The sequence below is a fragment of the Diabrotica undecimpunctata genome, chromosome 4 (assembly GCF_040954645.1).
Source record: "Diabrotica undecimpunctata isolate CICGRU chromosome 4, icDiaUnde3, whole genome shotgun sequence".
In the NCBI taxonomy this organism is placed as follows: domain Eukaryota; kingdom Metazoa; phylum Arthropoda; class Insecta; order Coleoptera; family Chrysomelidae; genus Diabrotica; species Diabrotica undecimpunctata.
The window spans coordinates 51,698,865-51,716,907 of NC_092806.1; the positions used below are offsets into that span (position 1 = coordinate 51,698,865).

The 18,043-nt window shown below is 33.4% G+C and overlaps 1 protein-coding gene across 1 annotated transcript in view; it reads right to left on the reverse strand.

Moving 5' to 3' along the window:
- LOC140439510 (prion-like-(Q/N-rich) domain-bearing protein 25) overlaps window positions 1–18,043 on the reverse strand; it is an 89,249-nt gene that overhangs the window by 38,108 nt on the left and 33,098 nt on the right. The window contains exon 3 of the mRNA XM_072529475.1: window positions 9,037–9,171. Within this exon, the coding sequence (XP_072385576.1) occupies window positions 9,037–9,171 (135 nt within the window). The remainder of the gene's footprint in view (window positions 1–9,036; window positions 9,172–18,043) is intronic.

Here is an 18,043-nt window from a genome sequence, read left to right on the forward strand (position 1 = left end):
GAACTATAAATTAGTCAACGGCATAAGGATGCAGAAATCAAAGGAGAAATAATACATTAAAGGCCTATTGGTACCCCTAGTTTTAACTAACATGGATATAAATATTGTGTGTCAACACATTAATGATCATGGATCTCGGAACCCAAGATCCGACGAGAGAGGACAATATCAAGACTGCAGGGCCTCTCAGGTCGTTAATATGCGAAATCCTTGAAAAATAGCCACACAGAACGTCAGCAGCATGTTTAAGGTAGGTGAAAAACATAATTCTATAAAAGAAATGAGAAGAATGTAAATCAGGCCATAAATGCAGTGGCCGGGATTTTCGAATATGTGATTTTGATGGATGTCAAGTGTACTATGCCGGAAATAATGATGCTAATCACTATAATGGAGTTGCCATGGTAGTTGCAAAATACTTAGCTGAATCAGTAACAAATTATATCCCCATATTTGACATAGTAATTCTAGTGAAATTTATTTTAAAGCCGTTTATTACCAACGTAATTCAGGTCTATGCCCCAACATCATTAAGCGATGAAGATAATTTAGAAGCATTTTACAAAATTATTAGGAACCAAATCGACTTCATTCTAATAAAAAATCGATTTAGAAACTCCATTAAATCAGCTAAAACTTATCCAGGTGCTGACATTGGGTCTGATCACAATCACATAGTAGCTGTAATCCAATTAAAATTTAAAAAGGTGAATAAAAAGAAGTATCGCAAAAATATTGATAAAACCCAACTACAAGACGAGAAAGTTAAGGAAATGGTTCAAAGACAACTAAGCAAAAATTTAGTTTGGGAAAATATTGGCGAGAATGTCGATGTGGGTTTAAATAAAATTATAAGAACAGTTGAAGAAATCAGTGAAAGGAATTTAAAAGTAAAACTGCACTGCTATATGATGAACATTGTAAAGTATTATTTGAAGTAGAGGACAAACTTAAAGAATGGGAAAACTACATTATGTACCTATTCGAAGACGATAAGAGTAGTTCACCTCCGGATATTACTATAGTGTATTTTTATGTATGAGAGAGTAATAAAACAATAAATTATGTATGCAAATCCCTAAACTGTTGATACGGGTGACTCAATGAAAAACAGATATTTGTCAACAAGTTTACAGAAGTATATAGAAAAACAATTTTAAATTGAGTATGACCACCAGGTATAAAGGTTGGAGCAGAATAGAATACAATAGTTGTGAGGCTTACTAATCCCTAAATAAGGTTGCCAGTGTCGGAGTGATGGAGGTTAACAGGTACTAATGAATTTGCAAGAAATGTAAGATGTTTATTTTATTGGTTATATATAACCAATAAAAGTTTAATAAGTACCTACCTATTTGCAAAATAAAGTTTAATTCTTTAGATAAAATAAAACGTTTTATTTTATCTATTTGCAAAATAAAGTTTAATTATTTGCCTATTTGCAAAATAAAGTTTAATTCTTTAGATAAAATAAAACGTTTTATTTTATCTGAAATGAGTGCATTCCACGAAGTAAGGGTTTCAACAATCAAACATTTAATTCTTTAATTCCAGGAATCTACGACAGTAATTGACTAGATAATTACCTTCTAAACTTATTCCACAGAAAATGTGATAGTGGGTTTTTCCATTTTGTATATAGGAAGGTCCAAGTGGCGTATTCAAAATTCTTAACAGTTCACTAAAAGTAGGTACTTCAGTTGCAAGGTGCAGTTTATTGTGTATACTAGTGTTATGGAAAATTTGGAAGTGCCGTGTAAACGCCGAAACATTGGTCCTCTAACAGTTAATGAAAAAACATTAATATTTAATTGTTTTAAATCATTTACAGACAAACGTTTATGTGAAAGTGTTGATGAGACCGTTGAGTTAGTTAGCAGTACACTTGGTGTTGGGAAATCTACGATTTACAGAGTTATTAAAGAAGAGAAATGTGGTAGTTTTCAAATGCCACGTAATGCTCCAGGGAAACCAAAATTTCAAATAGAATATCATTTTAAAGAAGGACTTCGACGGAAAGTGCATGAATTCTTCTTTAGACAAGAATTTCCAACATTGGATAAAGTTCTTGTCTCAGTTCGAGATGATAAGGATTACCCAGAAATGAGTCGAAGTACGTTATGGAAACTTTTAAAAGAAATAGGCTTCCGCTGGAAAAAGAATCCTAGAAAGTCTATTTTATTAGAAAGAAGCGATATTGTCATATGGAGAAGACATTTTCTAAGAACCATAAAGGAAATGAGAAACCAAAAAAGAAAAATATTTTATCTTGATGAAACATGGATCAACGAGGGTCATACACCAAATAAATTTTGGCAGGATGAAACTGTTACAAGTCAAAGGCACGCTTTTGTAAATAACTTATCTACTGGTTTAAACCCACCATCAGGAAAGGGACGCGGGCTGATAATAGTACACATTGGCAGTTCAGACGGTTTTGTTGAAGGTGGTTTATTAACTTTTGAATCAACTCGTACCGGTGACTACCATGAAGACATGAACGCTGATGTCTTTCAAGAATGGTTCGAACAAATGATAGATCTTCTTCCTAAGAACTGTGTAATAGTAATGGATAATGCAAGTTATCACTCCAGACTTATAGAAGGACTGCCCACAACCAAGTGGTTAAAAAAAGACTTGCAGAATTGGCTGAATTCAAAAAATATTACGTACCATCCTGGATCTATAAGAAAGGAACTTTATTCGTTGTGTGCCCTTCATAAAGAAAAATTTAAAAAATACGAAATTGATGAAATTGCCAAAAATCGTGGAATGACAGTACTTAGATCCCCACCATATCATTGTGAATTAAACCCGATTGAACTGGTATGGGCACAATATTACTGATAAAATGATCGAGCCAGTTATTATAAATGTTGGTTCTGAAAGTTCATCTTCTGAATCTGATTTGGATTTGTAACAAGTAGCTGTAAGTTTTATATTAATATTTTTATTCATCTATTTAACATACCTTAGACGGTTTTAAAAACTCTTTTTCTCTTTTGTAATTTTTAAAAATTAAAAAAAATGTGAATTTTTTAAAACCCTGTTTAATGTAGGCCAGTCAGTTCTAATATAGTGTGTGATAAAAGAGGTCACTTTTGTTTACATACACATAACACTTTATAACAATGAAATAATTCATTTATTTTTTACAATTATTCAAAGTAATTTTTCAATTAATCTTGAGCACGCCCATGGAGTGGTCGGAGCTACCAGTTAAAATTATGCTAATTACTCTCTCGTTCATAAAAATAAACTATAACTGCGACGTACCCCTAATAACACACTCTAAGGTAACAGCCATGGAATCATCAAAAAATGGCAAATTGGAATTTCACTTATGAAGTTCCAAGTGAAAAATACAAGTTTATAAATGATAGTTTAGAGGCTATAACTTTCTTTTTTCAATACCATTATACCAGCGGACACCTACCTGATGGTTGGTCCAATTCATCGTTCATAGCTCAACCTAAGAAGACAAAGCAAAATCCTTTGCTGATTATAAAGCCATCAGTTTGCTAAGCCATTTTTTTTTAAGTAATACATGGCCGTATCTATAATAAATGTGAGGAATAACTGAATGACACACAGTTTGTTTTCTATAACGGGTTTGGAACGAGAAAGGCATTGTTTAGGATGAATGTATTTGCTTAAAGATGTGATATATCTACAGACACTATAGTACAGACAATATAGTATAGACAGTACAGACGCTGTACTGTTGTTTTATTGACTTTAAAAAGGCATTTAATCGTGTTAAGCACTCTATATTCATGGAAGTTCTAAAAGATATTGGCTGGGATGGCAGACACGTTCGCATATTTGCAAATTTGTATTGGAATCGAACAACATCAGTTTTACTAGACGGTTTGGAATTACAGGCTCTTAAAATTAAAAGAGGAGTACGGCAGGGATGCCTCTTGTCGCCCCTGCTTTCCAATATTTACCCCGAAAGAATTTTCAGAAATGCACTTTCTGGAAAACAAGAAGGAATAATTGTGAACGGTGAAGTCATTTTGCGAAACTTAAACAAGTTTATCAACTTTTTTACCTTGGATATGAGTTAAACTGTAACTCAGAGAGTCATGGTGAAATTAGATCCAGAATTGAGTAGGCCAGTGCCGCTTTTAGAAGGATGTGCAAGGTATTATGTAATACAATACTATAACGTGTCAGCAAGACTATTGAGATTATAAAAAGCGTCAAAAAGAGAAAGCTGGAGTACTTCGGATATGTAATGATAGATCCCAAAATATAGATTGCTACGAAATATTATGCAAGGGAAAATAGCAGGCTAACGCAGTCCAGGATAAAGAACGACTTCATGGTTAAAGAACTTGTGAGATTGGTATGGTATCGATACAAGCATGCTATTTATCGCGGCAGTCAATAAAATTAAGGTAGGTATGATGTTAACCAACGTTCTGAAAGGACATGGTACATGAGGAAGACGAAGTTAAAAATAAAAGGATGTACTATCGACAAACTAAGGAAAAGGTGTATAAGTTTTGTGCATATGCTGAAAGATTTTTCTTTGAAATTTTCTCCAAAATATGATCAAGACAGAAAAAAAAATCGATTTGAGCAACATGGCTTTAGAGTTAGTCGATATTATTTATATTGTACCAAGGCTGCTTACATAAACTTTGTACGTGTCCCATTTCACCACAATTCCAGCACCTTACGGTATTTGTTTTCTTCTAAGCAATAGCTTTTATCAGATTGACACGCTGGTCAAATTTGTCTTCATCTTCTTCGTCTTTTACAGTCCCAACTTTGTGGTATCCGCCAGAGGCCTGCATAGCTGATTCATATTCGAGGGCGACGGATAAGACATCGACCAGCGTCTTATGACAGGTTAATCGCAGTGTTCTCTGCTTTTCATGATCACGAAGACCATCAATAAATGTTTAAACATCCAACTTTTCTATCATGTCTTCAGGATCTGTTGGATAAGCACATTGTTGGACATTATCACATGCTTAGTCTCTTCTTAAGGTTTTGGAAATTATCTGTTTCCTCTACGGTTTTCATCTGAAGCCAAGTTGCTCTTCGAAGAGATCCAAGGTATCTCCTCGAAGAGCAATAGTCGGGTATACAGCCTTTTCTTTTTCAGATAATACATTCACTCTTGCAGCTGATTCGAACTGTTGCATGTAGTTATTCCATGACGATTTTCTTTTGAAAAATGGGACTTTAGCACAAACAGAACCTCCACTCACTTTAAATGTTGACCAGGGCTCCAACTTACATTTTGTCTCGTCGTTTTTGCGTTTACTGTAGCTGATCGGATTTATCTTATGTCTTTAAATGTCATTTAGTTTTTGTTCAAAAGAAAAAATATTTTCAACCTGTTTTATATTTTCTTCAAAAGACGAAATATCGACAGCGACTTTTTCCAACGAAAATATTTTATCGTCAATAGAAGACATGCGACTACCAAAAGGGCACTACACCTTATCTTCGTTATTAATGAACGTATAGCGGCATAGGAAATATCACATGACAGTATATTTATATATATATATATATATATATATATATATATATATATATATATATATATATATATATATATATATATATATACAGATTGAACGAATTTAAAACGGAACATACGAAATCAATGTATTTCGGCTCAACTCCGCTCTAGGTGGTTGGCCAACAAAAGGTTGTCAAATAATTATATTATAAAAATCCAATACTTCAGCGGGCTACTGGATTCGGAACTCATTCAAGAACAAGTCAAAACTCCACCTCCAAATAGGTTGCCTAGAATCACTGAAAAAACTATACTAAACAAGCAGTTATTATGCTGTCAGACCACTTATCGCTTCCTTATAGTCCAAGAGATAGAGCCGAATTTATAATGTTAACTATTAAATATTTTTAGTATAACAAATAGTAATTTTACTTATTTTTTATTACAATAAAAAGGTTTTTAAATTTATATTGCATAAATAATGATTGTTCAGATATAAGAAAAATTTGATTTATTAGTACATTAATAATCAAATTAAAATATATTATTTCTATTTATCAATAGGTAAAATTCAATTTGTAGAATTCCTTTAACATTTTACAAATAATTATTAATAAAAATCAATTTAATAGTGGAATTATCAATTTTTTAAGTTTTGAAATTTACTTTGTAGATATTTTCAATATTTTTTTTAACTTTCAAATTGATTGAATTTTTTTTATTAGTTAATTATAATTTTACAAATGCTGTTTGGGCATTAATTTTGCATCATTATTATTTTAAAATATTAAAATAATAATGATGCGCGTTCATTTAGATCAGTAATTCTAGACGCATGCGCTAAATGTAATAAGTATCAAGATGCTTTTATTCAACTTGGTGAAACTGACTTCGATTGTAATGAAGTTTTTGAAACCTTAGTCACTTATATGGAACAGGACTGACGAGAACAATTCCAAAAAGAAAAGTAAACGATGTCAGATTTTTACTATTTAACCGGCAGTATAAGTTGCATGATGTGAACGAGCCTTAAAAAAAACTAAAAAATTTCGATGCTTTAAGCTTACCACCATGTCAAGATGAATTACACCAACATCTACTGCGAGCTCATTATATTTCAAATATTTGGACAAATGCTCATAAAAAAATACCAACAGAATTGATTGTTGAAGAACATGGTTGGGAGTTTGAAGATGAAACATATAAATTCAAATGGTTTAGTGGACCTCAGATGCCAGAATCAGTTCGAGAAGTAGTGGTTGAAAATGAAGCAGATAATGAATGTGATATTATTGAAAGTGAAAGTGACGAAGATGATGAATGTGATAACATCAATGAGAGTGAGAAAAATGACGAAGTTTTTCTAAATTTTTTTTTCTTATCGGATAAATCGTTTGAAAATTTTTGGAAAAAAATCATGGTATAACTTACAGAAAATTGAAAGGATTCTACAAATTAGATTTTACCTCAAAAAATTACGAAAATTTTCATTTACGGAAATTTTTTTGGAAAATTTTGAGGAAAACTCTACTTGACGCTTCTCAGAATAGTAACAGAAGTGAGCATACAAATTTTCAAATCAATCGGTATAAAAATATCATAATAAAATTAGTTTGAAAATTGTTACCGAGACCTAAAATGCGCAGGCAAGTGGTACATTTGACCCCGTTTTGTGGCTCTCTGTACCAACCCAGCTGTCCGCCCTTTTGGATTTAGAGTTTTTAGGGGCTAAATAATAAGCCATGAAAATGGCGGACATATTACTTATCGTTAATTTTTCCCCAAAAAATTGCAACTTCACCCCTGTCCGCCACCCCTTATGTATCCACTCTCGCGTCCGCCCTTTGGGATTTCGTCTAGTTATACCAAGATCTTACTCTGGGCAAATTTTCAGCCATATTATCGATCGTTAATTTTTCCGAAAAAAATTTCAACTTCATCCCTGTATAGCCACCCCCTGTACCACGAGGGACGTCCGCCTGTAAGGCAAAGTCTTAACCCAGTTACAATGAATATATTCCAATAGAGAAATGTCATATTAATGATCAGTTCAAAATTTCGGCTCTATCTCTCCGACTATTAGGCAAGCTCTTCTTTCCTTTAAAGGAGACAGATAGTTGAACGATATTTTATACAATGTCTATCACCGGGTATGTATTTATTTTTGTCCAAGTTTTATATTGGTCCACTATTTCAAATGCAGTTCAAACAGACATATATTAAATTGTATGTTCCGTTTTAAATTGGTTCAATCTGTATATATATATATATATATATATATATATATATATATATATATATATATATATATATATATATATAATTTGCTTATTCCGTATGTCTGTCTGTCTATCCGTAACGACAGTCCCAGCGCCGTTATTAAATAATATATTCATTGTTATTAGTCCGATTAGAGCGTGTAACATGTTAAAAGAAAGGGAAGGTGATCAGAATTATACTAAAATAGAAAAAACAAACAAGGTGACTACTAAAAGAGTACAAACCTTATCTTCGTTATTATTAAACGTATAGTGACATACGAGATATCACATGATACTATGGATAATAACAGACACACTATAAGGTTAAATTTGCTTTACTGACCTGAAGAAGACCTTTGATTGAGTACAAAATAAACAACTAGCCGAATCCTAGCATGTGACATAGAAAATGAAGGGCATAATGAACGTATAGCGATATACGAGATAACAACTGATCGAATTCTAACAATTGTTACCACCCTTGGAGAAACGATGACTACTATTAGATCGAAGTCTTTGTGTTACGAAGTAGTGAACATGCATTTTAGTAGAATATCATACGTTCTAGAATCCCGATGCGTTAGAATCAAACCACATTCTAGTAATATAAATAAAATTTTAAATGAAATTTATAGGTTTGCTCAATTTTTTTTTTAGTCTGGATTCGAGGTAAAGGTAAAAAGCAGGCCTCCCCTCCTCCTATACTTTTTTTATTGTGTATTAAGTGTTCAATTTTTTCACATGCGAAAAATCATCTCATTTTTTCACTGTATTATTAACTATCCTTCTACCAAAATTTTACAAGCATTACCTTAGTCCAACCCTTGATAACCCTTCCTATTCCAGTTCAACCTCCCCTCCTTTAGAAATACAGACAGTTTTAAAATAGCAAGAAGAAAGACTCGCTCTTCATTGTTGATTGTTGCTACGGACAGTCGTTTGCTCTTTCGTCTGCTGAGTCTCGCTAGGCAGACGTATACCCTCTCTAACCTGTTACCTATCGCTTAATACAGATGTACCGCTCTTTTTCTCCACTCTAACTCTCTCGCTTATAGTTACGCGAAAAATACCGCAAAAACGGTGTGTGGAGCAAAAATATTGGTAAGACTTTGTATAAACTTAATTTGCTATAACCTTTTACCACATATCCTAATTTATTTGAACCGGCCCTATGTAATACAGTCCTCATTAACTGAAATTATATTCATAATTTCACATATGTACACCCTTTTTGTACATTAAGATTATTAAGAAATAGAAAATTATTAGCTAAAGAATAGTAAAACTTACCAACACTTTTGTAACACTTTCCTTCATATTCATGCATACCCTCGCAAACACATTTATTGTTTGTACAAACGGTATTAGGTGTCTTTGTGTAGCATTGAACGCTGTCTTCACAATTTCCGTTAATTCCCTCGGATACTAAAAAATAAAATAATTAGAAATGATTTAGTTGTATATAATCACTATGTAGAGGGTGGTAAATTCTAAAGCGTACTATACGAAACGAAATATAATGTTTATACTATTGAATTTCTGTTTTTCTAAGTATTTAGATTTACTAAATTACCAAATTATTCCTGTACTTTAATCGAATGGTCAGTAACCGTAAAAATTTTTGTTTAAAAAAATAGACTGTTTCCCCACTATTATCAATGGGTTAGAACACCATAACAAATCAAAACACCGGAATTGTAGACAGAAACGAAAAAAATGTACCAGAAATCCTTCCGGAAGAAGTAGAATCGACAATTAAAAAAATGAAAAGCAAACTGCCTAAGATCAAGATCCATACCAGACCACTGGAATACAGCAAACATAAGAAAGGTAGCAAAGAGGATATCAACAACTACAGACCAATAAGTCTACTACCAATTATATATAAAATATTACTGGATTCTTCAATAATGTATAAAATTCTTCATGTCTAAAAGAGAGTTATTGCTAACTTGTTGAAGAAATCTTTTATTTTGACAAATGACATTAAATATTTTTGTATAATATAAATTACCTGTAAATGAATATAGGCTCCTATTTGTTACTTATATGGCTAATCATAGATTAAAAATTAAAATAATATCATTGAAAGGAGTAAAACGTTCAATTTAATTAACTTGTTATTTAAAGAATTCTATAATTCACTTACACATTCTTATACTCTCGTTCCGAATACAAGCTAACAGAAATAGAGGTCGACCCCCAACGAGATGGATAAATGACATAAAGAATGACTACAAATTGAATTCAGATGGCGCAAAATCGGACTAAGTGGAAAAGCATGCTATAGGCCTATGTTCAGCAGCGGACGTTAGAGGCTAGTTGATGATGATTCTTATACTCATCTTACAATGTGGAAGAACCAATAGATATATATATATACAGTGATGAGTGTCTTACAACCCGGCAAAATAGCGGAAAGGATAGAAGATAGATTAAATTGTGAGATAGTACGAGGTAAAGCTAGTTCTTAGACGTGGATATTTGACTTCAACATAATTATACGGATGACCTCGGAAATATTTTATTTTAATAATTTCTGATGTTAGAGTAAATTATTGAATAAATTAAGATATATTATAGTAAAAAACATTAATTAGTAGCGATTTTAAATTATAAATCTTAAGTTTATTTAATAATAAAAATAACTCTAACTAAAAATAACTGAAATATTTGACTAAACTAAAGGTAGGTATGTTCTGCCCGAAAACAATTATTGTATGTGGATAAATCACCTCTTCAATAACTCTCTAATGTCTGCATTGACTGAAAAGTGTGATAAAATATATTATGGGTAATCTACGATTCTTGGTACTGAGAAAATGTGTATATTTTTAAAAGAGAAAGGAGTTTTATTTTTTTAAAACATTAAAGGGGCTACAGACATCAATGTAGTAGTGGCACAAATTAAATTGGAATGGTGAATAGAGATATAATTAGTTAATAGTATAAGGTTGTATTGTTAAAGTACAATATTTTCAGTTCAAGAAATTTAAATATTAAAAGTTGTAGTAATGAAAATGGATCTTAGTACTTTTTGAAGTGGCAGTGTATCAGTTAAATGCATGATTGGGTGATTATTGTTAAATTGAGATAACATTGTTAAGTGACTGAATGGATTGTGATGTTATTTAAAATAAAATGAGCATGTAATGAAACAAATTTTTTTCAAAATAATCAAAGAGATTATAAAGTGTTCTAGTTGTAAAGGTTCATAAAACTCTTTTTGAAATAGCAGTGATTTGATATTCGATTTAGGTAATATGTGATAGGAATGCACACACAGAATTTGTACAAACCCCAGCTACGAGTGACATGTGTATTCCAATGGATTAGTGGGACCCGAATGTCCGAAGATCAAACCGGTCAGACCCCTTAATGGAGCGGTACCTATCTGACCTCCGAGCTATAACCAACCATCCTTCCCCATCGCAGGACATAACAAACAAGGAGGCTTTTCTACTGAGCATTACTTTGGATGCCCTGGGTAATGGGACATCCTCTGTTTTACTTTGTGTGGTTAGGCCACCTAATTTAAGGTAGCTATAGGAGCTTTTCTTCCAATGAGTGACTGAATTTATTATTTTTAAGTTCGTTGAGTGCTTAGGTGTCTCGTAGCTAGATCTGACTTACTACTGCTAGCAGCTATAGTTGTATCGCCTGCGTACAAGTGTAGCATCGAACTGAGTTCAGACGATGTGTTTGCCGTATATATGGTGTATATGTATGACGACAGCACCGCCCCTTGTAGCACATCAGCTTCCATAGTCCCGACTTCGGACAGGATTGGCCCAACCCGAACTCTGAACTTTCTGTCGGCTAGGTATGACGAGAGGAGATAGGTCATCGCTTCGCTATAAACATACTCGCTCATTTTATACAGCAGACCTTCGTGCCATACTCTACCAAAAGCTTTACTGACATCAAGAAAGGCTGTATATTTCTTTCCATTGAACGCTTTCGTGATATATTCGGTTAGTCTCAGAGCCTAAAGTTCACACGAGTGTCGGATCTAAATCCAAACTGTGCTTCCGGTATTGTTCCGATTGCTTCTGATTCTTTTTTCAGTCTAGTTAGTATGATCCGCTCTACGATTTTGCTTATACCTGATAATAAGCTTATTAGTCGATAGTTTTGTGGAAATGTGCCATTTTTGTCTGGTTTTTGGATTAAGATCTGGATTATTACGTTTGGTTCCTTCCATATGTCAGGAAAGTATCTTAGTCTTAAGATGTTCTTTGCTGGCAGATTTTCAGAGCTCTGTTCGTAATGTTGTCCGATTCTGGAGCTTTCTTGGCGTTGTTACACGTGATCAGTTGTCTCACTTCTTCAGGGGAGATGTGAGTAATACCTATGTTATCCTTCCTTCTTTCTATATTCCTATATCTTCTTTCTGCTTCTTCTGTGAAGTCTAAATCTTCATCAGGATTATAGTTCTTCAAAAATCCATTTTATAGAGTGTTTTTCATTACTTCCGCTTTGTCTGTGTCTGTGTACACTATTCCATTTTCCCCATGTAGGTGTGAAATAGGTTTTTTGTCTTTTCTTAGTATTTTTGATAGCTACCAGAACGCGGATTTGTTTGGATCTAGTTGCTGGATATAATTGTCCCAGGTTTCGTTCCTGCATTCTTCTAATTGTTTTGACTTCCGTGTTCAGTTTGTTAGTAATTCTTTTATCTTCTTGGTTTCTTGTTCTGTTGGCTCTTCTTCTTTTTCTGTTTTTTTTTACAGTCTTCGGTCTAACATATGACGAAACGATTTTCAGCATGTCGTTTCTCGTTTTGATCCTTACTATAGTGGCTTCCATAGTGGCCAGACCATCTGGTGTAGGAATGGCTTGATGTTCGATTTCTTTTTTCACCAGTATGGCCGTACCTCCTGAATTATCCCTGTAGTAATTTCTGTAGACAACGTAGCCTGGAAATTTTGTTTTTATTTTTTTCGTCATCTTAGTTTCTTGTATAGCTATGGTGTCTAGTTTAAGTCTGTTGGCAAACTCGTAAAAGTTTTAATTTTCTGTCTTAGCCCTCCAGAATTCCATGACTCTATTTTCAGATCGTCCAACCGATTAGAGAGTTCCGTTTACACCGATACTGCCCATTGCGCTCAGTACACCGTTGATTTGCTAGTGAAGTTCTTAATTTGTTCGTGCAGGATTTTCATGAGGTTCGCTACTTCATGCTACTTCATAATTTTCTTTTGGTTCTTCTTTCTTCTTTGCTGCTTGGGTAGAGCTTTTGTTGTTGTTTTTAGTTGTTGGTGCATATTCCACTGTTTTGCTTCTTATTGGTGCATGGGGGTGTGTGTTCTTCTTTTTGGTACTTTGGGGCATCCTCTGTAATTGGCAGTGTGGGCTTCGCCACAGTTTGCGCATTTTGGATCAGTATTTCTGTCCTTTGTGCATTCGCTTGAAGATCTCGGATAGTTCATTTTCTAATCGTACTGTTGCTTTTTGTTGGAGATATAAGTTTGAGATCAGTCTTATATCCATACCATCGAGTCCTGATGTATTTAGGATATCGATTATTTTTCCATGTGGGACTTTATCAAATGAATTCTCGAAATCAATGAAACATGCATACACATCGCAGTTGATATCCCTGGCTCTCTGTATTAGAACTTGAAACCTAAAAAGTGCCTCCCTCGTTCCGAGTCCTGCTCTGAATAATAGTAAGGAGTACTTTAAGTACATGGCCCATCAAACTAATTAATCTATGTCATTCACATTTTCTAGCGTTTGGTTTTTTAGGAAGTGGAATGAATATTGATAGTAGCGAGTCTTTTGGTAAGTAACCAGTCTCGTAGATGTTGTTGAATAGTTTCGTAAGAGCTGTGATTTGGTGTTCCTCTAATAGCTTTAAAATTTCACCATGCACCTTATCAGGTCCTGGTGATTTCCCATCTTTAATTCACTTAATGGCCATAGTTACTTCTTCGTTTGTTATTTCTGGGCCGTAGGAATTGTTTATTTCAGTCGGACTTCGTGCTGCATCTTCAAATAATTCTTGCATATATTCTTTCCATCTTCGTAATTTTTCTTTAATGGTAGTCAAAATCTTCAATGTCTACAACTATACCTGTGTTGATGTGTTCTTTGCCACATTTGACGCATTTAGTTCCACAGTGGCATGATTTGGACACATGGTAGTATACTGGGCAATTATGGCAATGCATAACTTCTTTGCTTGTTCGTAGTTCTTTTTTTACGTGTATTCTTATGTAGCAGAGATTTGTTAAGCTTCTTAGTTTTTCTTTTTCCTCTTATTTTATTGTGACTAAGAACAGTGGCAGAACTTTTCGGTCTTCCTTTTTTGAGACTTTAATTACCTGAATATCTCCATCGTTTAGTTATTGGTACGGACATGTCAGAAGAGCAGACCAAAATCGGTGGATAAATAGAATAACAGAGTGGAGCCCGATAGGAAGAAGAAAGAGAGGCAGACCCCGAAGATCTTTCAGAGATGAAGTGGACGAAGCAATGAGTAGAAGAAACCTACAGGAAGGGGACTGGCTAAACAGGAAAAATTGGAGAAAACGGTTGAGTGAAGGAATACAGTGAAAACTGTGGAAATCCCTGTATATGTATATATATATATATATAAGTTATTGGTGGATTTTTATTGTTTCTGTAGTTTCGCGTACTCCTCTAATTACAAGTCTTGTTGTTCTCTCTTGGTCTATTGGATATGCAGTGTATTTAATAGAGTTCTGTTGATTGTATTCTTCGAGTATTTTGATCATTGCAAAGTATCCTTCTCTGTGACTAGTCTGTATAATGATAGATCTTCCGCATTTAGCGAATTTGTTCGCGATTCTATCCCTTTTTCTGCTACCCTTTGCAGTATCTCCTGGCTTTTTCCAATGGTTTTGAGGATGATCGCCGGTGGTTTGGGCGCATCCTTCCTTGGCGGTTGTGATAGGAATTGTAGTGAGATATGTTTAATATTCAGAACATTGGGAAGAAGTGGATAATTGTTGTAAAGGGAGAAAATGAGTGAATAAGTTAGTCAGGCTAAAATTAAGAGGAGTTAAGTAGGTAATTTCCTGGTTCGTCGATCACTCTTTTCACTTTATTAAAAAAGTTTTTTTGAACTGATTAGTAATCTGTGTGGTCATGTATGTTTATAAATGCAAGTTTTTTTTTTCATAAAGTTCATGTATTCGTTTTTTAATAGGTATTAGATAAAACCATCATTTTTTATCAATATCAAAATATTATTAAGTTAGTAGGAAACGCTGTAAAATAAGATGCTACAAATAAGATATTTGAATAAAATATATCTATATTACCTACACTTAAAAAAACACATTTTACTTTTTATTACAACTGTTGATTTTTTAATATTTCTTTCTCGGACCCAAATGTTTTCATATGTTTTCAACACACAACTATTCCATAAAAATGATCCACATCCAACAGTTTGGGCAGACCGAATGAACATCATTTGTAGTAAACATGTGTACCTTAAGACAGACACCCCTAAAATATCTCCCACATGAATAGATATTTCATTTTAGTGAGCGCGCGTCCTTCATCCGAAACTATAAACTTCAACTTTACTACCAAAATGAAATGTTTTATGTCAAACAACGAGTGCTCATACACAAACTAATAAAAAGAAGGGCTCTAAAACAAATACTAAAACCTGAAATTTAGAGTCGAATTGTGAAATTGTTAATTGAAGTGACAATATAAACAGATACTTATATTTGTATAGAAGTGATAAGTGAGCTTGTCTGGTTTAAATTTAAAGTATATTATTAGTTTTGGAGTAATAAAGGTTATATTTGTGAATGTTACTTTAAAAATTCTGGTTTTGGTGCCGTATTTAATTGCTTAAAGATCTTCCTCTTCCGCGTGTTCGCTCTAATAGCTACTTGATGGTTTAACAAACAAGCATGATGCTTTGACATCTTTATTGTCTTTATTATAGTTTTTTAATATACTTATACAGTCCCTGGCTAAATTATTAGACGCACTCCTGTTTTTTAATAATTTGATGTTTTATTCGAGTTTATATGCAGTTCTTTCACATTAAAACATACATGAAATGAATTTTTATTCAGGTAATTTATTGTATATTTCGTATTTGTCATAAATGGCAACACTGTATTAATCAATTCTTGAAGGAACATAAACAGGTCTAAACCTGCTCCCATCGCGTTCGCAGGTGCTTCAGTTGCGAACCTGTCTCTGTGGCTTTGTGTTTGTTTATTAAACAATTTTATATTACACAGTTATTTGTTTATTTCGTGTGCAGAGTTTAAATAATCTGTTTGTACGCTTTCATCATGGGTAAAAAACGCGATCTTTCACCACGTAAAAAAGATGAGATAAAGACCCTAGTGAATACTAAAATATTTTCAAACCGCAAAATATCACGAAGGTTAAAGGTTTCTGAAGCTAGTGTACGATGCATAAAGAAGAAGATTGAATTAGGGAAAGAATTGAGCCCAAAACGAAAGAAAAAATGCGAGAGAAAGCTTTTTTCACTCCAAGGTCAGAAAGATCTTTAAAGAAAATTTGCCTGGAAAACAGATTTGCTACCACAAAATTAATAAAATTGCAACTCCAAGATGTTAATGTGAATGTTTCTGAACGTACTGTTCAAAGAAAATTAAAAGATTTGGGTTTTATGGCTATCTGAATTGGGCCAAACAGTTGCGTGATAAAGATGCTAACAGGTCTGCTTTAGTGATGAAAGCACATTTGAAATTTTGCAAAACAAAGCTCAGTTTGTGTGTCGTCGTCATGGAGAAAAGTTTTATCCTGACTGTGTTGTTCAGACTGTGAAGCACCCTACAAAAGTGATGATTTGGTCAGTCATTAGCGGCAAGGGTACTGGACGTCTGTATGTGGTAAAAGGAATGCTCCGGCAAGACCAGTACAAAGATGTCTTGCAAAGGCTGTTGATTCCGCAGCTCCAAGACTGGTTTCCAAATAGGGAACCATTCATTTTTATGTAAGATGGAGCTCCCTGCCATACATCACGGTCTGTCAAAGCTTTTTTGGCAGAACAAAATATCTCTTTGTTGGATTGGCCGGGTAATAGCCCCGATATGAACCCCATAGAAAACGTTTGGGAGTTGATGAAAAGAGAAGTGGCTAAAGACATGATTACAAACAAAACGCAGCTCTTAGAAAGAATAATTTACGTGTGGAATCATCATCCTCAATTGCAAGAGACAGTACAAGCTTGCTTTGATAGTATGCTGCGCAGAATTAAAGCTCTAATAGCGGCTAAAGGTGGCTCAACAAAATATTAACACTTAATTGTCGTTATTTCTGTTTTCTTTCAAGTCAATAAATACATACTTGTTCATTAATAATGATGTTTTATTGGTAATAAAATATAGACAATTAAATGGACAACCAAATAACATACATTGTTTCTGGTATATAGAAAAAACCTATTTAGTATCAGCTCATAATTGACATTTTTTGTAAAATCTTATAGTGCGTCTAATAATTTGGCCAGGGACTGTATTGTAGTCTTTGGCTGTCAAAAATTATGAAATTAATGACCAATGCTTTTTAGATTAATTTAGCAATATAAATACCTTCCTATTTATAGTTCTAGCCATTTAATTTTTTAAAGAAGAACAAAAATCCTTTGTCTAAAATTGTGTGTGATTGTCTTTTTAAAGACAAATTATACGCTATCAATATTTTTCTGGCAGATATTGTAAAGTTTAAGTAAATTTCATATAACCTAATGAACTCGCCTTCACTAAAGTCGTCCAATGAACTCACATGAAAAATATTGACAATATCATTTAAAAGTTCTTAACTTTATAATGTATAATATATGTCTGAAATGCCTTTATGAATATGAAAGCTATAATTAAATTATTAAAAAAAAAATTGTATTACCAGCTACGACAAAAAAATAATTTATGATTTGTATTTTGAGAGCGATTTCCGAGTTGGAAATAGAAACATTATTTCCCTTTATTTTTTCCGGTACCTTACTTTTTCTCTCCAATCTCTCACTCCTATTTCACAAGTCTTGTTTTACTACTTCCAACCGTTTCTCTCCTTTTTTCCCATTTGTCCCTGCTTCAGTATTGTTTTAACATTTTAGTTCTGTGGTATTCGTATAATGTGATCCAGCCATCTAGTTCTTTGAGCTCGTATTTTTGCAGTAATTATTGGTTTTCCATACATTCTCATTATTTCTTTCTTTGTTCGTCTTCCGCAAATATAATATGCCGTCTGTATTCCTCCAAAGATTTCTCTGAACACCTTTCTCTCCCAGATCTCTACGATTTCTGTTAGTTCGTAATCCACGTTT